General features: G+C 44.8%; 1 protein-coding gene across 1 annotated transcript in view; it reads left to right on the plus strand.

Moving 5' to 3' along the window:
• SEMA5A (semaphorin 5A) overlaps nucleotides 1–20693 on the plus strand; it is a 359057-nt gene that overhangs the window by 191300 nt on the left and 147064 nt on the right. The window contains exons 8-9 of the mRNA XM_052659173.1: nucleotides 1407–1542; nucleotides 10581–10785. Of these exons, the coding sequence (XP_052515133.1) occupies nucleotides 1407–1542; nucleotides 10581–10785 (341 nt within the window). The remainder of the gene's footprint in view (nucleotides 1–1406; nucleotides 1543–10580; nucleotides 10786–20693) is intronic.

Consider the following 20693-nt stretch of genomic DNA (forward strand, 5'->3'; position numbering starts at 1 on the left):
TCCTGGGGGTCTGGCCAGCCATCCTCATTCTAACAGACTTGTCTTCTGGTTCTTGCTGAAGCCTAGTCACGCGTCCAAAGGCTAATTCTACCTTAGACATTTTTGACTTATCTTCTTGTTTTCTGAGGGTAATGAGCAGAGTAAAATTAGCAATGAGTTCACATTTTTCGTTTATCATTTTACCCGCCAGCAGTGGGGGTGAGTCTTCCCTCCAGACTTTCTTCTCTGGGGCTTCCAGAGGGAACAGGTTTACCTGCTCTCAAGGCTCCAAACTTCCACGGGGTGTCTTTTGTTACTGTCCACACAGAGCTATCACCAAGAATTCAAAATTTCCATTTTGGTGCCAACCTACCTGGGGGTTCAGTCCAACTCCCCCATTTAGTGGCTGGGTGATTTGGGGCAGGTGTCTCAACCTCATTTGGTCAGTGAATGTCCCCTCCCTTAAGAAGCTTAGGTGAGTTGGAGTTTGTAGATATCTACCACCTATTTGTGTTTTTCAGATAAACCAAGGATAAGGTAGACATTCACATTTTAGAGTTTCTTGCTTTTTCTTTGCCTTGGGAAATACAGTTGATTAATAGACATACTATTGGCTAATAGCATAAACATGAAATTTTAAAACCATAGCTGAATTTACAATGCAGACTTACTTAACCAAAAAAAAAAATATATATATATATATATATTGCAGTTTCCACTTAGTAAAAGGTCCCTGGACTCTGAGAACCTCGCATTGACAGCCTTCGGTCCTGCAAAGATTGAATTCTGAATTAAGGCTTCAAGAGGTCCTATGTCAGTGATCTGTCAAATATTTGTCTTTGACCCTTTGAATTTAAAATACTTTTCACGTATACATGTACATATACGTGAAGGATTTCTGACAGGCACTTGTTGCAAAATGCTTTCAGTTGTTTATTTTTAAAAGATGACAAATACTCACAACTATTTGGGACTTTTACAGATAGAAGCAACGGCAGCTTGCCCCACTGCCAACTAAAATTTCCAGATTAGAGTGTGGGGAGAGAACCTTGCCAGGCTGATGGGAGGCCCTTGCCCTGGAGGAGGAACTCTGTTTCCTCCAGGAATTTTAAAGGCATGACATACAGCTCTTCAAAAGCTTCTATCATTTGCGCCCCGGCTGGGTGAATCTGTCCTGTCCGTGGAATTACAAGCATCATAACTGCTAAATACTGTTGTTTCTAGAATGAAACGTTGGAGGAAAAAAAAACCCCAGAGGAACTCCATTCACTGCTTCAGTCTGATCCATGGGGTGTTTATTCCTGCTGATCTTGAATGTTCCCCTAGAAGGTGCTTCCTGGGCACCCAAAATCTGTCCTGGGGAGCAGAGCTCATCTCCAAGGGTGCTCTCTGACCCGCCTTCTTCTCTTTCTTCCTCACCTCCCCAGGAACAGCATCGCTGCCTCGGCCGTGTGCGTCTTCAACCTCAGCGCCATCTCACAGGCTTTTAACGGGCCCTTCAAGTACCAGGAAAACTCTCGGTCCGCCTGGCTGCCATATCCCAACCCCAACCCCAACTTCCAGGTAATTCTGGGGAGAAATGGGCACTCCTTCGGTCATTTCTGGCCCCCACCCAGATAGCAGGCAGAAAGTTTGTGCAGACAGACAGGCTGGGACCTCTGCACCCCTGGTGCTCGCACAGTGCAGCTGTGAGCTGCCCACCCCCAGCCCCTTGTGGGACAGTCCCTCACTCAGCTTGTCTCATGTAAATAGACCACGGCCTTTTGTGTCCTGAGGTGCCCGGCCTTCAAAGGGTCTTTTGTCAGCTGGGACGCCTGAGCTTGGACTGCAAAAGGCCAGCACAATGCAGCAGGTTGGGAATCCAGCTTCAATTAGTACTAATGATGGTAGGCTCTGGGTCCCCAGGAGCTCTGACTCCTAATGAATGACGCTGTAATGAATGTGGTCCAGGACACAGAGCAGTGGGGATACACAAACAGAATTGAGCTCTAATTGGGTATGCAGTGAGATTTCCTGTTGGGGTGAATGGGATGTGATGGGGCGGCTGTGGAGAAAACAGGAGCAGATGGAGGCCATTCGTGTATAAGGCACCAAATGCAGCGTGTTCAAGCCTTCAGGGGCTCTGACATCATCTGCTGTCATCTACCTATGTTCAGAGGGAGCTGAAACCGAAAGAGACGAAGCCCTCTACTGTTTGGTCGGTCAGCAGGTGTGTTAGTCAGCTCCGGCTGTTGTAACAAAATGCCACAGACTGGAAATTTCTTTTCTCACAATTCTGGAGGCTAGAAGTCCAATCAAGGTTCTGGCCAATTCAGTTTCTGGAGAGCGCTCCCTTCCTAGTTTGTAGATGGCCAGCTTCTCACCGTATCCTCATGTGGCTTTTCCTAGGTGAGCATGAAGTGACACTAACCCTGTGAGATCAGGGCCCCAACCTTATGACCTCATTTAACCTCAGTTACTTCCTTAGAGGCTCCAGCTCCTAATACAGCCACTTTGAGGGTTAGGATTTCAACATATGAACTTTAGGGAGACTCAGACATTCATGCATACCAGCAGATTTCCCTGGAGCTCCTTTCTTCTGAGAAGAACTGTCTTAGGATCTTCACCATCATCATCGTGGGTGTAATTTTTAGGAATGCCAAGTTCCAGACACTGGGCTCAATGCTTCTATGTATCTTGCCACCTTCTGGCAACTGTGCTGTGATTGGTAACAGCTCCCACTGACACAGAATGGTGTTGAGCCTCAGAGCACGTCATCAGGACAAGGATATGGGCTCCTTAGTGGCTGAGCTGGGCTCTCAGGCCCAGTCCTCAGATTCAGAGCCTCAACCTCTTCCAACCAGAGGAACTTTAGTCTTCATAACTAGTCAGTGTTAGACCCAAGTCGTGTGTTCAGGCCTCCAAATTCTGGTTGGTTTGTCAACCCAACACATAAAACCTCTGGCTTTTGAGAAAACTGAGAATATGGAAAAGTTCCGTTATTTTACATTTTACTGGTACTTTTACAGGAATCATTCAATTCTAATTCTTTTGAAGTTTTTTTGTAAAGATCATGCTGCTGAGAGTGGAGATGGGCTTATACGCCCACTTTACCATTCACTGCTTTACTTGGGAAAATGATTTAGCATCCCATAACAAGGGGGACTATTAAAGGATTCTTTGTTTGTAGCAATTTTGTCATATTTTCTCATCTCAGCAGCTCTGTAAAGTGGGTGTCATTAGCCCCACTTGTAAGTCAGGAAACTGAGTGATCAAGTTTATCGTTGTTATTCAAGTTTCCCTGCTAAGAAAGCTCAGTACTAGACAAAGAAATCCAGGCAAATGAACAGTTTAGCAGGAATCAGACATGAAGTCGTCACGTTTTCTGATGACATAAGTGGTTTATGTAATTAGTAACTGAACACGTGCCTCCCTGTGCCTCATTGTTGAGTCTCTGCATTTAAATCCCACCCATACCCCAGGATCCTGGGGTGATGTAGCTGTTTAAGAAGGCCCTGTGGAAAACCATGAAGGCGAAATATATCATTTCCTTTCAGAAAGTCCATGGTAAAATCCTGAAGTTTGAAAAAATTATCAAAGATGCTCATGGTATTTTAGGGTTCTTTTAATGTCTTGGTGTTTCCATTGCAAACGCGTCTTCACAGTGAACAGTGACTTAATAAACTCTGTGATGCCTTACCACCTCTGGGCAGTGGATAACTTTTAGCCCCTTTGTCTGGATACATTTGTAGCACAAAGCAAATCCCCTCATTTCCTGAGGCCACAGGCATCTGGTTTTATAATGCCAGTGTCACACTAAAGGGCTTACTCACGTTTATGAGATGGAAGTCGGGCCATGCGGTGTAATGAATGAAGCCTGCAGGATGTGGTGTGCATTTCAGGCAGGGAGCCTGCTCCCCTGAGTTTGTCTTCTTTGGGTAGTATTTAAGATTTGCATAGAACTGAAGTTTAGATTATGGTGATTCTTTGCATAAGTCCTGATATACATGAGTATCGAATATTTTCTTTTGGTTTACCATGTTTGATAACCATGCTAACTTAAGGCAACCTGACTGACTTTGAAGGAACCACACACACTGGCATGGGGGTGGGATATGTTGTGAATTAAGGATCCATCCGCTAACTGTGTATAAAGGGCCTTATGTTTGCAAAAACCGACAGTTACATGTAGTTAGATATTTTAAATTATTGTTTGCCTACTGAGATTTGGAATTTTATGCAGTGCTTATATACTAGAAGGCTTCCTTGGTGGCTCAGACAGTAAAGAATCCACCTGCATTGCAGGAGACTGGGGTTTGATCCCTGGGTTGGGAAGATCCCCTGGAGAAGGGCATGGCTACCCACTCCAGTATTATTGTCTGCAGAACCCCATGGACAGAGAAGCCGGACTGGCTACAGTCCATAGGGTCACAGAGAGTCAGACACCACTGAGCAACTAAGCACGTATGTACTAGAAATAGCTAATTAATTAGAAGATCAGATACATGACTCAGATTCAAGAGGAAGAATGGGTTAGGCTGCACAGTGTGTAATTTTGCAAGATTCGATACAAAATTCTCTATTGAAAATAGTAACAAAATATAACACTATTAATTTTTATCAGTTGTGATCTAGAAACCACCACAGGTGGTGCCGTGAAAGTCATCCCTGTTAGAGGAGCCGTCCCCAAAGCCATGTAGACTCTGGGCCTCACTAGGAAAAGCTTCAGTCACTTACAGAAAACATTATCCAGACCCAGTGGTACAGCTGCACTGGGACAGACTCTAGAAACTTCTGTGCAGTTTTGATTACCAGCAACCAAACTGATGGAGCTGAAATGGATAACAGACCCCCAAAAGTGGTCAAGCAGATGAGCAGGCCACTGCTGGAGGACCAGATGACGGGACCTGGCCAAGTCATCAGCATCCTTCAGGACTCCATAGGCGTCTGCAGCCAAACAGGAGGAAGGGTACCATCAAAGTCAAGCACTCTCCGCGTGAGCCTCGGTGATCGTGGATGTACCTACCAAGGGCCGGCAGGCTAGGGCGAGGATAGGTCTGTCATTCTTGGAAAAAATAAACAAGAATGTAAATATTATTGTTATAAGAATTAATAGAAGTATTGATCTATTACTCTCAGAGGTGTAGCAAGACAAAGACTATGGATTTAAGCCACAGAAAGATGATGGCTGTATTTCTACTATTTTTAATGTTTTCCTCTTGCTCAGAGTCCCTGGGGTGTCACGCCAACACTGCAGGAGCCCCATGTGTAAGGCATGGTGAGTGAATTTGCAGCCCGTTAGAGAGCTAGGTGGATTACTTATGATCCAATAAGTATATGGTATAAATTTAAATAGCATTCAAAATATTTGAAAAAGAATCCTCGGGTGAGATACTCATTATAAGTTGGCTAAAAAACCAAGACACTGTACAGTATCAACCAGTTCTTGGCTAATGATACTGCTGATCAATTCCAACCTCTGCCTTTTTTTCCCCTACACCACAAAGTAGCTTTTTTTTCTCCAACACCAAGCCAGATGTCCAACAATTCAACTCAATTCTGACACTGTTTACCCAGAGATAGCATCAGATTTCATGGTTGATAGACTCAGGCCTGCAAGGCTCTCCCCTTGACCCTCACTTCCAAGGCCAATCTCCAGCCCAAGTTGTTACCCATGCTTCCGACCTGTGGGCTATAGGTGGACCCCCTCCTTAGGTTCATTAATCAGCTAGAGAGGCTCACAGAACTCAAACATTTTACTTAATAAGAGCGTCATTGTTGTTCAGTCACTAAGTCGTGTCCAACTCTTTGTGACTCCATGCACTGCAGCACACCAGGCTCACCTGTCCTTCTCCATCTCCTGGACTTTGCTCAAATTCATGTCCATTGAGCCAGTGATGCCATCCAACCATTTCATGCTCTGCCACCCCCTTCTTCTCCTACCTTCAATCTATCCCAGCATCAGGGTCTCTTCCAATGAGTTGGCTCTTCCCATCAGAGGGTCAAAACATTGGAGCTTCAGTGTCAGTCCTTCCAATGAATAGTCAGGATTGATTTCCTTTAGGATTGACTGGTTTGATCTCCTTGCAGTCCAAGGGACTCTCAAGAGTCTTCTTCAACACCGCAGTTTGAAAGCATCAATTCTTCAGCACTCAGCCTTCTTTATGGTCCAACTCTCACATCTATACATGACTACTGGAAAAACCATAGCCTTGACTAGACAGACCTTTATCTGCAAGTGATATCTCTGCTTGTTAATACACTGTCAAGATTTGTCATAGCTTTCCCTCCGAGAAGCAGGCATCTTTTGATTTCACAGCTTTTGATTTCAGGCAATCACTGTCTGCAGTGATTTGGGAGTCCAAGAAAATAAGCTTTGTTGTAAAGGACATAGCTCAGAAACAGTCAGATGGAAGAGGTGCACAGAGAGAGTAGGGAAAAGTTTGGGTAAAGAGTGTGGAGCTCTTTCTGAGCTGAGCATGCTTGCTGAATCTCCATGTGGTCACCAACCTGGAAGGTCTGAACGCTCCATCCTTTGGAGCTTTATGAGTATTTTTCCCTTAAGCAGCTTGGTTAAATCATCTGGCCATTGGTGATGGATTCAACCTCCAGCAGCTTTCTCCTTCCTGGAGGTCAGCTTAGTAGGACAAAAGGTTCCAGCCCTCTGACCACAGGGATGGCAGCTCTGGCAATCAGCATTCCCACCCTTCAGTGAGGTCCAGAGGTCACCTCAGTAACTTAACAAAAGACGCCTTTATTGCTGTCTTCACTTAAAAGTGTCAGGGGTTTTAGGAGCTCTGTGACAGAACAGGGATGAAAACTAACTATGTATTTCTTATTACAAATCGCAGTATCACAGTGACAATTCAGGTTGCAGCCTAGGATTAGGTTAGCAGTCATGAAAAAGACAGGTGGCAGTGGAGGGTTCCATTCTGCAGCCCCAGCACCCCCCACCCCACCCCCAGGTCTTGGAGTCTCCCGGGTCCCCAGACTCCTCAAGAGCAGCCAGAGGTCCTCAGTTTCATTTTATGCCTCCCGGGTTTTATAATGTCAGTTTTAAAAGCACTGTGTGAAGAAAACAAAACCTGGATGGAGAACTCCATCCCCCAGGCAGACTGCTCCTTGCCTCCTATGACTTAAGAATTGCTGCTGATTTCAGGAAGAGAAAACAGCCAGACCTGGCCACTCTCAGAACTAGAACTCACCTGGACAGACTTCAGACCGTTTTGTGACACTGTTGTTAACGGGCAGTGTCTCTGCCCTCCACGTGTCATTGTTAAATTCGGTAATTATATAAAATCCCCAGGCTCTGTCCCCCTGCCCCAGTACAACTGCTGTGTACTCACTCACTGATTCCTCCCTTCCTTCACTTATTCATTCCTTCCCTCTGGCCCCTGCAGCTCAATGGACCGTAGAATTGCTGCCCTGCAGCGAGGCGGACCCACGGACCATTTATACCATTGTTTGAATGGCTTCTCTGTGCCAGACGCATGGCCTGGCTCCTTGGCGTGTACAAGTGCTTTCAGTTAATTTACAAATGCTCTCCACTGATGGTCTCAGTTGGCCTCACAGCAGCCCTCTGAAGGAGCAGAGGAAGTGTTTTTGAGCGACTTTATAGATAAAGAGACAACGACTGCAAGGCAGGGTCTCACCTGAGGCCGCGTGGCCCCTGGGCCACAGAACTGACCCTTCACCTTCACCCGACCCTTCCGCCACCTGCTACCGGGAGCACCCCTGCAAAGATGCTGCATTTAAACAAAGCTTTGGACCGGTCTTGGCATCCATTTTGCTCCAAGATTCTTTAAATATACCATCAGCCTATCCTTTGGGGGCATGGAGGCTATTTTATCAAGTGCTACAAAAATATCCTCTATTTTTCACAAGCCATTTCCATCATCTACTTTTGCACCTCTAACCTATTATAAAACCATGTATTAGAAACGACATGTTATAAAAGTCATTTTTTCAGATGGAATGGACAGGGAAATTCATTTCCATCAACGCTGCCTCTATGAAGTTCTGCCAGGCATCAGCCTTTATTGGACCTAGGATTTAAAGTTTATGAAAGAAATGAGAAATCGTGGTGATAATTTTCTGATTCTGTGTGCTGCCCTGGGAAAGCTTGGCTTGCTTTCCCGCCCCTCTTTTAACCTCGTCCCTGCCCAAAACCATCCTCCATGACACCTGCCAGCCTTTGCACAGCGCAGCTCTGAATTTAATTCTCAGGGTTTCCAGGCTTGGTTTTTTTTTTTCCCCATTTTAGTCCCAGACTCCTCTGCATGGTATTTCCACCTGAAAAGTCTACTTCTTTCCTTCCTATTTCCTTCTGGCTTCTTCCTTTTCCCTCTCTTCATCTCCTTCCTCTCTCACATTCTTTATCTCCTTATGCGCCCCCGTTCTTAAAAATTCATCATTGTCAGGGAGGAAGAAAGTTTCCTCTGCCCTTCTAGCTTCTTCCAACCAGTCTAAGAACTAAAGTGGCGTGAGACAGGTTAACAGGAGAAAATCCAGCACAAGTCTAATAACACATACACATGAAAGGGACCCAGGGAAACTGAGTTACTCCCCCTAATGGCGGAAACCCTCACCTTAAATACCGTCTTCAGCCAAAGATAAGAGAGCATGTTGCTGGTAGTGGTTTGAGACTTCAAAGGGGACGAAGGCAATTGACCTGCAGAGAGAACAGCAAATGTTTGGGAAATGAGAGTTTTCTGGGCCTGCAGAGACTGTTGGACAGAAAGTGGCTCTGGTCTCTGGGGCCTGCTGGGTTTTCCCCACTATAGTCTGCCCTTATTCTGTGCAGACATCTCTGGAGATAGCTCTATTCCAGGAATAGGCCATCTATCTACATTTTGTAAGCGTTTAGGGGAAGGTCACAGTTTCTTCTTGAGTCTTTTGAGCCTCCGTTGTTTTCCGCTCTAGAAATCATTCACAGCCAGAGAGATGTTTGCGGTGGCCAGTTTGCTGCCCTGCACCAGGTTTTTTTATCTGATGCTTGACTCTAACCAGAGTTTTTGTTTCTTTTGGCCTGATTTAGATAATAAGGGCATGATAATAAGGCGAACATAGTGTTTCATTCATGGAATTCTCCAGGCAGGAATACTGCAGTGTGTAGCCGTTCCCTCCTCCAGGGGATCTTCCTGACCCAGGGATCAAACCTGGGTCTCCCACACTGCAGGCGGATTCTTTACCATCGTAGCCACCATGGAAGCCCAGATAATAAGGGCACGATAATAAGGCTAATGTAATGTTGTGTAGCTTATGTGAAAGATAGCAGAACAGTATTGCACGCTGCTGCTGCTGCTGCTAAGGCGCTGCAGTCATGTCCGACTCTGTGTGACCCCATAGGCAGCAGCCCACAAGGCTCCCCGTCGCTGGGATTCTCCAGGCAAGAACACTGGAGTGGGTTGCCATTTCCTTCTCCAATGCATGAAAGTGAAAAGTAAAAGTGACGTTGCTCAGTTGTGTCTGACTCTTAGCGACCCCACAGACTGCAGCCCACCAGGCTCCTCCATCCATGGGATTTTCCAGGCAAGAGTACTAGAGTGGGGTGCTATCGCCTTCTCCAGTATTGCATAGTTTACAGATTAGAATGACCTAAGTCTATCTCTGTAGAATCCATGTCTTGCTTATAGACCTGCCATCCCAAAGAAAGCTAGTAAATCTGTGTGGTGCATTTGATGGCTGAATTTTCCACCTGGGAATCTGATGCGTCTGGTAGATTGAACAGCGTGCATTTAGCCAGACAACTCCCTAGGGGACTCTAGAGGTGATGAGGAGATTTTATGCACACGCCATTCAAATTAGCAGTGACTCTTACTTCATTTTTTTTTTTAACTTCTGATCATTTATTTTTTTTTATATTGGAGTATAGTTGATTTACAGTGTTGTGATAGTTTCAGTTATACAGCAAAGTGATTCAGCTATACAACACAACGCAATGTGTGTGCACGCAGTCGTATCCAACTCTTTGTGACCCCGTGGGGCTCCTCTGTCCATGGGATTTCCTAGGCCACAATACTGGAATGGGCTGCCATTTCTTTCTGTAGGTGCTCTTCCTGACCCAGGGGTCGAACCCGAGGCAGACCACTGAGATACCAAGGCAGCATTCTCATATATGGGTCTATTCTTTCTCAAATTCTTCTCCTGTTTAGGTTGTTACGTAAGACTGAGCAGATTTCCCTCTGCTCTACAGTAGGTCCTTTTTGGTTATCCATTCTAAATGTAGCAATGTGTACACGTTGATTCCAAACTCCCAAGCTACCCACCCCACCCTTCCCTTGGTAACCATAGTTACCCCCTGGTAACCATAGTTACCCCCTGGTAACCGTAAGTTCCTTCTCTAAGTCTGTGAGTCTGTTTCTGCTTTGTCGATGTCACTTCATTTTGTTCTGATCATTCATTTAGGATGAGAGTTGAGAAGACTCCCCAGATACGATGAGCTCAGATCTAAACTGGGAGAGACACCCAGTTTAGAATGGGGGCTGTGGAGGGACTGCAGAAGGGGGCACACTGGCACCGGCAGGTGTTCAGGTTGCCAGTCGCACCCCCAGCCAAGGTGGCTGGAGCGGCCCTGGGTGTGCAGGTGGCCAGGCCTGGTAACAGCCTCTCTCCCCCTGCAGTGCGGCACCGTGGACCAGGGCGTGTACGTGAACCTCACGGAGAGGAACCTGCAGGATGCGCAGAAGTTCATCCTGATGCACGAAGTGGTGCAGCCGGTGAGCCCCGTGCCCGCCTTCATGGAGGACAGCAGCCGCTTCTCCCATGTGGCCGTGGATGTCGTGCAGGCCCGGGATGCCCTCGTCCACATCATCTACCTGGCCACAGGTAGGAGCCCGCTCTCCTCTGCGGAGTGTTCTGCCGGCTTCTGATTTCGTGAGCGACCTCGGTGCCATGCTTTGGGCCTGCCTTCTTCCCTCTGAGCATCAGAGTGCTGTCTTATCTTCATTACCCTTTTTGAAGTAATTTAATCGTCTGTTTTCACTGTATTAGTTATAACTCTTACTGGAAAAGCAGTGCGTAATTTCTTTTTTTATATTTTATTGAAGTATAGCGTCAATTATAGCTGTATAGCAAAGTGATTCACTTATGTGTACGTCTATATATCATTCTTTTTCATATTCTTTTCCATCATGGTTATGACAGGACATTGAATGTAGTTCCCGGTGCTCTACAGTAGGACCTTGCTGTTTATCCATCCTATATCTACTAGTTTGCATATGTTAATCCCACACTCCTAGCCCTTCCTTCCCCCATTCTCCTTGCAACTATGTCTGTTTTCTATGTGAGCCCGTTTCTGTTTTGTAAATTCTGTTTCATTTCATTTGTGTTGTGTTTTAGATTCCACCTAACTGTCTGTCCGTGTCTGTGTTAGGTGCTCAGTCGTGTCTAACTCTTTGTGACCCCATGGACTGTAGCTCATCAGGTTCCTCTGTCCATGGGATTCTCCAACCAAGAATACTGGAGTAGGTTGCCATTTCCTTCTCCAGGGGATCTTCATGACCCAGGGATCAAACCCTGGTCCCCTGCATGGCAGGCAGATTCTTTAACGTCTGAGCTATTAGGGAAGACCTATAAGTGATATCTTAGGGTATTTGCCTTTCTCTGTCTGACCTACTTTGCTTAGTATGATAATTTCTAGGTCCATCCTGGTTTGGGGTTCTGATTCTGATCATGATAGATGACAAGCCATTTAGCAAATATGTCCTACAGAGACTAACTTTTCTTTTCTACAGACCTGATTTTTTTGCTTTTGATATAATCTACTGCTTATTGATAAATTCATTCATAGTATAGCAAGATGTTACTAATGCCAATCATAGGATGGGCTCTGGGTGAAGTTGCCATACATAGAACTCTTCTGTAGCTTCCATGACACACTGGTCAGGTTGTTTGTGAAACTCAAGGGGAAGTGGGGTTTGCCATGGATGAAGGCCCCTTCCAGCAGGGAAATGGCCAGGAATACATGGGGTCCCAGAAAGAGCCCTGCTCCCAACCTTGTGCAGGGCCTCAGGGCAGACATGCAGAGTTCTCCTAGCGTCTGGATACATGAATAGTATTTAAGTTTGTTTAGACTAGCTGCGTGATTCTAACTTTAGGGCCTCTTAAATTAGAAATTTCATGTGTCAACCAAGTTCTGGGTCTTTTCATTTATCTCTTCTAGCACGGCTGAATACATTTTTAAGGTGATATCTTCTTTTGCAAGTTTTAATTCAGAATACAATTTAGCTTTAAAAGGATGTCGTTTGAAATGATCCAGCAGATAGCTTTCTTCTTTATTTTCAAGGCATTAAAATGTACAAATGGAATATTAGAAGGAATATCCAAAAATGCCAACCTGTTATAACTAAGTCTGCTGAGAGCTGAACCATTCCTAACAAGTAGGGATGTCAAGGATTGCAGAATTGAACTTTTAAAATTCATAAGGCTGATGTTTATGTGGCATTTTTTTTTATAGCTTGGATGGGCCTCCCAGGTGGCACTAGTGGTAAAGAACTCACCTGCCAGTGCGGACGAATAAGAAATGCAAGGTTATATCCCTGAGTTGGAAAGATCCTCTAGTAAAGGGCATGGCAGCCCACTCCAGTATTCTTGCCTGGAGAATCCCACGGATGGAAGAGCCTGGCAGGCTACAGCCCATAGCGTTGCTAAGAGTCAGACATGATTGAAGCGACTTAGCATGCACACAGCCAATAGATGACATCAAGGCAAACCTTGTATCCATTTGATGGTAGAGCTGATACTGAGCACGCGGGGCAGGACCTTACTGTCCATATGCTGTACATCACCCAGACATTAAGAAGGACTCAGCTGATAGAGCGCTTCCCTGGTAGCTCAGCTGGTAGCTCACCTGCAATGCAGGAGACCCCGGTTTGATTCCTGGGCTGAGGAGATCTGCTGGAGAAGGGATAGGCTACCCACTCCAGTATTCTTGGGCTTCCCTTGTGGCTCAGCAGGTAAAGAATCCACCTGCAATGTGGGAGACCTGGGTTCAGTCCCTGGGTTGGGAAGATCCCTGGAGGAGGGCATGGCAGCCCACTCCAGTGTTCTTGCCTGGAGAATCCCCATGGACAGAGGAGCCTGGTGGGCTACAGTCCATGGGGTCACCAAGGGTCGGACATGACTGAGGGACTAAGCACAGCACAGCTGATACAGCATTGGTGTAATTACCACTCACAACCAGTGGATGTGAAGCTGGACTACTTCCTAACTCGCTAGTAAGGTCAGTTGGGTGTCTTGGGTTTAGCAATCAGATTTAGTAATAATTTTTCTTCCTTTACCAGGGGTTTACTTGAATAAGCACACATTGGAGAAAGCCTGCCCGTGGTCATTTGAAAGTCGGTTAGTTCTATTTCTCAGTACTATCTAAAAATCAAAGTGAAGTAGGCCTTTGTTAATTGTGCAGCTCATGGTGCTTCTTGCAGCTCAAATGATATTGTCCCTGCTGGCCAGCCCTGCGCTGAGACCAACAGCCTTTCCTGTACACCTCCTGGGGCTGAATCTTTGCTACTCCCATCTCGGTCTTATCGAAAATCTAGCCAGGGTGAGACACATTCTCTGGCTCGTGACGGTGCGGATATTTTGCAGGTCTTCTCAGAACAGGAGGAAACATGGCCATATTGCCTTTAGAATATTTAAGAGTGGCGTTTTATGAATGACTGAGTCTTACATCCAAACAGCTGCTGAGTCCCTCTCTCCAAGGATGGAGTGAGCATCATGTTGACCGTCCATGGATCCTGGGCATCTTGATTTGGGGAGCCCCCGTCTTTTCGGGCCTATGTCCTTCCTCTGTGACATGCCTTTGCCAGCTCTGTGTATTTTCCTGCCCCTCGTGTGAAGCTATTTATCTTGCCCTTAGTTATCTCTGTTCTCATTCTGTGTTCCAACCCTGCAAATGCATTCCGTTTCAGAGCTTCTGCTGTCCTCTCTAGGGAGAAATGTATACTTTTTCTCACTGGGCTTCAATTCCAGTGTCTACAGATTTGCTCCTCCCATATACTGTCACTCCTGTTCAAATGTGCGTATGTGCTCAGGCACTCAGGCGTGTCTGACTCTGTGACCCCATGGACTGTAGCCCACCAGGCTCCTCTGTAGCCCACCAGGCTCCTCTGTCCATGGGACTTTCCAGATAAGAATACTGGAGTGGGTTGCCATTTCCGTCTCTAGGGGAATCTACCTGATTCAGGGATCGAACTTGGGTCTCCTGCGTTAGCAGGTGGATTCTTTACCACTGAGCCACCTGGGAAGCCCCTTGTTCAGGTACCACATTCTATAATGTTGAGCCCTCTGTCACCTCTGCTAACCATTTATTTTACTTTTTCCATGACTGTTTATTCCCTTAATTCAAGCCCTTCTTATTTCTGGGGTGCTGTTTTGGAATACTGTTTGTTCAATGAGGGCATAGATAAGACGCACCTGGAGGACAGGTAAAATGCAGGTTCCTGAGCCCAAACACATGAGATGTTGGTTCGGTACAGAGATGGGGGTGTTCTTACTAGGTTCCCAGGTCAACTCAATGCCGGGCGTTTCTGGTCCATATCTGAGAAGTGCCCTTCCAGAGGAAGGAGTGATGGTTGCTGACTTAGACTCACTTCTCTATAATGAATGCACCTTGCTTATCTCTGTGCTTGTGCTCTTATACCATTGAGACAGATTTCTGATTGTTTGTGATGCAGATATAAAATCTGTTACTTGATGTGAACATTACAGACATGTTCACAGCTTATCTCACTTGTTGGTGTTATTTGCTAATCAGGGGAACCACCAGGACTTCCCTTATAGCTCAGTTGGTAAAGAATCTGCCTGCAGTGCAGGAGACCCCAGTTTGACTCCATGTCAGGAAGATCCGCTGGAGAAGGGATAGGCTCCCCACTCCAGTATTCTTGGGCTTCCCTTGTGGCTCAGCTGGTAAAGAATCTGCCTGCAATGCAGGAGACCTAGGTTCGATCCCTGGATTGGGAAGATCCCCTGGAGAAGGGAAAGGCTACCCACTCCAGTATTCTGGCCTGGAGAATCCCATGGACTATATAGTCCATAGGGTCACATCGTGTCCCATGGGGACACGACTGAGCGACTTTCACTTTTAGCAAAACAGATGTGACTTGACTTGAAAGAAAATGTTTTAAAATGAAGCAAGCTAATACAGAATGATTAAAATATACCAGGCCAAGAAATAGTCAGAAATCATGTTGATAGGACTTGGTGGTCTGGGCCGGACAGGCAAAGATACCAGGAATGAGTCCCTGAAATAAAGGAAGAATAAAGTCTGTACATTTCAAATGACACCACTCTTGAGCAATATTAACTCAGAATAAATGGACACTGAATGTAGTCAGGTTAAGATTTTAAATTACAATAATAAAGAAATATTCAGGTGCTCAGGAGAAAAAAAATATCTACAAGTGGAAAAATAAAGGTGATTCTAGAATACTCTCTGACTGTATAAATCTGTGAAATGTAGTCTGAAATATTCTGAGAAAAAGAAAATATGAATCAAGAGTATTATATTCAACTAGAAATGAAGAAAACAGGCAGACCTTCCTCAAAATGTAAATCACAGACAGTAGAATAAACACCAGTAGTATCTTCTACAAGAACAAAACAAGACTAATTACTGGCTAGATTTAGCCAAACAAACAATGTAGAAGTTTTGAGAAGAAAAAAAGAAAAATAAAGCAAAATAATGGAGCACTTGAGACCAGATTTCAAGTAAAGCAATATATGTAAAAATTGGAAAAAAGTTGAATGTGACTCAAATTTTTCATTCTAGGCTAATCTTTCCTTCAAAGATAAAGGTACATGGAAAATTTAGGAATATAGCATCTATAGTTTCTTACTTTTGAAACAGAAAACCATGTTTTGTAGTCAAAGAAGAAAATTAAAACAGAAATGTCAGGAAAGAAGTCATAGAAAAAGGATGGTTCGTGAGCTAAGGATGCATTTTCATTTCAGATGAAAGAAAAATTAAGGTGTCCTATAGAACATGAGGGCTTCCCTGGTGGCCCAGCAGTAAAGAGTCCAAATTCAGCTAATGCAGGAGACACAGGTTCAGTCCCTGGGTCAGGCAGATCCTCTGGAGAAGGAAATAGGAACTCACTTCAGTACTCTTGCCTGGGAAATCCCATGGACAGAGAAGCCTGGTTGGGCTACAGTCCCTGGGATCACAGAGTCAGACACCATTTAACAACAATAGAACATGAAGGGCTCTGAGAGTTGATGGAAAACCCTGTGTACAGAAAACTTGGAGAAGGTCCGTGAGGGTCCCTCACTGCAGATGGTAACTGCAGCCATGAAGTTAAAAGATGCTTGCTCATTGGAAGAAAAGCTGTGACCAACCTAGCCAGCATATTAAAAGGCAGAGACATTACTTTGCCAACAAAGGTTCGTATAGTCTAAGTTTTGGTTTTTCCAGTGGTCATGTATGGATGTGAGAGTTGGACTATAAAGAAAGCAGAGCACTGAAGAACTGATGCTTTTGAAGTGTGGTGTTGGAGAAGACTCTTGAGAGTCCTTTGGACTGCAAGGGGACCCAACCAGTCCATCCTAAAGGAAATCAGTCCTGAATATTCATTGGAAGGACTGATGCTGAAGCTGAAACTCCAATACTTTGGCCACCTGATGTGAGGAACTGACTCACTGGAAAAGACCCTGATGCTGGGAAAGACTGAAGGTGGGAGGAGAAGGGAACGACAGAGGATGAGATGGTTGGATGGCATCACTGACTCGATGGACATGACTTTGAGTAAACTCTGCGAGTTGGTGATGGGCAGGGAAGCCTGGCGTGCTGCAGTCCATGGGGTCACAAAGGGTCGGACACGACTGAGCGACTGACCTGAACTGAACTAAGCCCCTCCTCAGATTTTCTTGGGCTTCCTTTCCCTGGACCCTCAGCCATTTCCTCCATCCCAGATGCCATCTGGGCTGATAGATGCCTGGGCAAGACGATGCGTTTTTTCCCACTGATGCTGATCAACTAGTGGCCAGGCCCTCCTGCCACTTCTGGACGTGGATGAGACATCACACCACTTGCCGGGAATGTGGATTCTCAAGCAGATGCTAAACGATCTGGGAGATGCAACCTGGAAATTCAGGGGGATGAACTTCCAGTAAGGTGAACAATGATGGACAAGAGACACGATATGGAAAGGAACCATCTTATAAATTTCCTTTCTCCTTCTTTCCTCCAATGGCTGTTCGGGAACCCAGTGGGTTCTTCACATAACCCAGCAGATGTCTCAGCATTCAGGGGTGGCCCACAGTGACCCCTCACTTGGCATTACACCCCCCACCTTTCCTGCTCAAACTTGTCCCTCACTCACACATCCTGGGGTTGTACCCCTAATAATGCATCAGCTCTTAATTCTTGCTTCATGTTCAGCTTTCTAGGCAATCACAGTAAGGAAGAATTCACCCAACCTAGAGTTGCCTGACTGTAAACAAAGGCAGGGATAGATGATACAGGCTCAATAGACCAGATTAAGACTTTAATCTGAGTACAACAATAATAATACAACAAAACTTTGTAAAAAGAGGAAATTATATGTATCAATAGATGTTTTCAAAATCATTGATTAAGTTGGAAAAAAAATAGACTATTTTCCATAGTACCCGAAGAATGGATTGGAGAGTAGTAGCAAGGGCAGAAACAGGATAGAACTTCTTTTTTACATCAGTATGATTTTGCTGCACGACCTGCTGGTTATATAAAAACAAACAGGCAGTGTAGTGACATGTCATTCAACGAAATTGTATAATGAAGACTGGCCTGCGGTCAAAGCTGTTTCAGTCATAAACAAGATGGGTGTGGTGGCCTTGGCTGGCAGACAGGCGGTGGTGGTGTAGACTGAAGCACATGCTCTCAGCCAGGCTATACAGCTCCCAAGGAAGCAAAAATCAGTTAAGAGACAAAACACTTATTTTGATGTGTAAGGAACAGATAGGAGGAGAAAGGGACAACAGAGGACAAGATGGTTGGATGGAATTACTGACTTGATGGGCATGAGTTTGAATAAGCTCCAGGAGTCGGTGATGGACAGGGAGGCCTGGCATGCTGCGGTCCATGGGGTCACAAAGAGTCAGACACGACTGAGCCACTGAACTGAACTGATGATGCATGCACTACATAAACAAATACGCTATTTTTGGTATTAAAATTTCATGGGCATGAGGACAATTACAGAAAAAGAAATAAGATAGTCTCCTTGCCAGAGTGATCATTTTTAAAAAGTTTGAGAAACTTTGCTGTTGGGTGTTCTCATGGAGAGAACAGAAGTAAATAGATTCAGTGTATGTTATGTTCTGAAGGTATGTCTGGGTGAGCTAAGGGGTCATATCAAAGAGCGTCTTAATTTTCTTGCGAGGGGGCAGTTGAAGCTGACAGTCTTTTGACAGCATTTTCTGAGATGGGAAGAAGCTGAAGCTTTGGTGTCAAACTTCCTAGGTAGACGAAAGGGACTTTCTGTCCTCAAGAAGCCTATCCTTCAGAAAGAGATACAAACAGCAAAACAAATAGTCACATTAAATGTTAGATGGGGAAAAATAAAGCAATAAGAAGGAAGGGCGGAGGGGAAGTTTCAGTGTGCCTTCTAAGGGTCATGTGTGAGATCCATTGTGTATAAAGACTTCCAAGAGGAAAAAAACAGCTGGAATTCTACTTTCCAGAACTCCAGTTTGGGGAAATGAATCACTTTGACTATTTTCAGTAAAGACTAGACCCCTTGAATCCGGGTTTTATAAAGTTGCTAACCCCTGCTGGGAATCATCTCACTGAGAAGGATAACTGAGCTACAGAAGGAGTCACTGAGTGGGTGACATTCTGATGCTCACGTGGGGCTGGGGTCAAGCTAACCAGAGGGAAGAGAAAGGAGATTCCTCAGTGCAGATGGGAGTCCAGACTCATGAGTCCACATGGCTTTTCCACAAGGACCATGGAGAAAATATCACCAATGATTCTATCCTGTTTCCCTCTTTTCTTTCCCAAATAGATTTTTAATACAGAAGAGGCAATTTTTTTTTAATTGTCACTTGCTATTAATAATGCTTAAAATCCAGAAATCAGCAATACTTCCAAAATGAGTTCATGGAAAAAAAAAATAAAAAATGTTCCAGAAGATCGTTAGATCATCACCTAGCTCAACCCCACTCTTGACTTATTTCCCTGAATATAGTTTCTTCGAGAACCTAATTATCTAGTTTTTCAGCTCCCTTTCTAAAGAGAGGAAGACAAGACTGCTGAGTAAAGGAGGGGCCTCAATATTCCCTGGGACTAAAGTACACAGGACTTAAGACCCCAGGTAGATCTTTTCAAATACCAAAATTTAAGTAATACATTTAATGCTGCCATTTCTAACAATTATCTCCCTTAATATTTATAAGGAATTTGCGACTACTAAAGTGTCACAGGCAAGCATCAGTCTGTGAAAATCCTATGTTGAAAAGATTTTTTACAGTCACTCCAAATTCTCTCCCTCTTAGTGGAAGCTGGAAATCCCAATCTAATCCAGGTTTGCTCTGTATGTTCCCATTTATGTAAGGGGTTCCCCTAGGCTGAAAGGGAGCATTACATCATTTGAGTGCTTGATAAAATTTAATGACTTTTCAGTTTAATGATAAGATGCCTGTAGTGAATAGCAACAATGTAGGAAAATGCCAGTTTCCTAGTGTCATGGGTTCAATTGTGTTCCTTGCAAAACTGGCTCAGAATGTGAACTTATCTGGAAAGAGTCTTTGCAGATGTCATTGTGATGTCCTGTGTGCTGCGCTCAGTCATGTCCAACTCTTTGCAACCCCATAGTCTGTGGCCCACCAGGCTCCTCTGTCCATGGGATTCTCCAGGCAAGAATGCTGGGGTGGGTTGCCATTCCCTTCTCCAGGGGATCTTCCTGACCCAGAGACTGAACCTGGATCTCCTGCAATGCAGGCAGATTCTACCACTGAGCCACCTGGGAAGTCTTATTCCAGACTCTTAATCCAACGTGACTGGCGTTCTTATAAGAAGAGGAGAAAGACACACACAAGAGAATGACATGTGACAACTCAGCAGAGATTGGAGTGATGGGGCTGTGCCAGGGAACACCAGTGATGGACAGCCAGCACCAGAGGCTGGGGAGACACCAGGAAGGATGTTATTCTGAGTCTCCAGGGAGTGTGGCCCTGCCAATACCTTGATTCCAGACTTCTGGGCTCCAGAACAGTGGGATGAGAAATTTCTGCTGCTTTAAGCCATTTAGAATTCAATATTGTATTGTAGCTGCCCCAGGACACTGATTCACCTGGGTATACTTTTCCACTTTGCACCTGATGTTGTAGCCAAATTTTAAGTACTAGCCTGCTCCCCTGACATTCCTCAAATGTCCTGAACGCAATGAACAAAATTAGTGTTTTAGTGCTATTTTATGTCAGGCCCAATTAAAATGAAAAGTCTACTGTTGAATACAATTTAATGTATGCCAAACCACTTAAAATGGTATAACAACAACTTTACTAATTATCGGAACATTACTGCTTGCTTTTTAATGTGTTTTGTTTTTAAACATGTTTTGTGAATAATTTTTGTACTTTAGGCCTAGTTCCCCAAGCACAAAATAATCTGAATTATATGCTAATTAGTAAATATCACAATTTAGTCCAAATTGATGCAATCCACTTCTGTCTTTATGGGAGACCCAATTTCAGTTTTCTTCCCTGCTTTCTCTCTCCTGCCTTCGTTTCTGACCATGTAACTCTTTCATTCTTTC

The sequence above is a fragment of the Budorcas taxicolor genome, chromosome 20 (assembly GCF_023091745.1).
Source record: "Budorcas taxicolor isolate Tak-1 chromosome 20, Takin1.1, whole genome shotgun sequence".
Lineage (NCBI taxonomy): Eukaryota > Metazoa > Chordata > Mammalia > Artiodactyla > Bovidae > Budorcas > Budorcas taxicolor.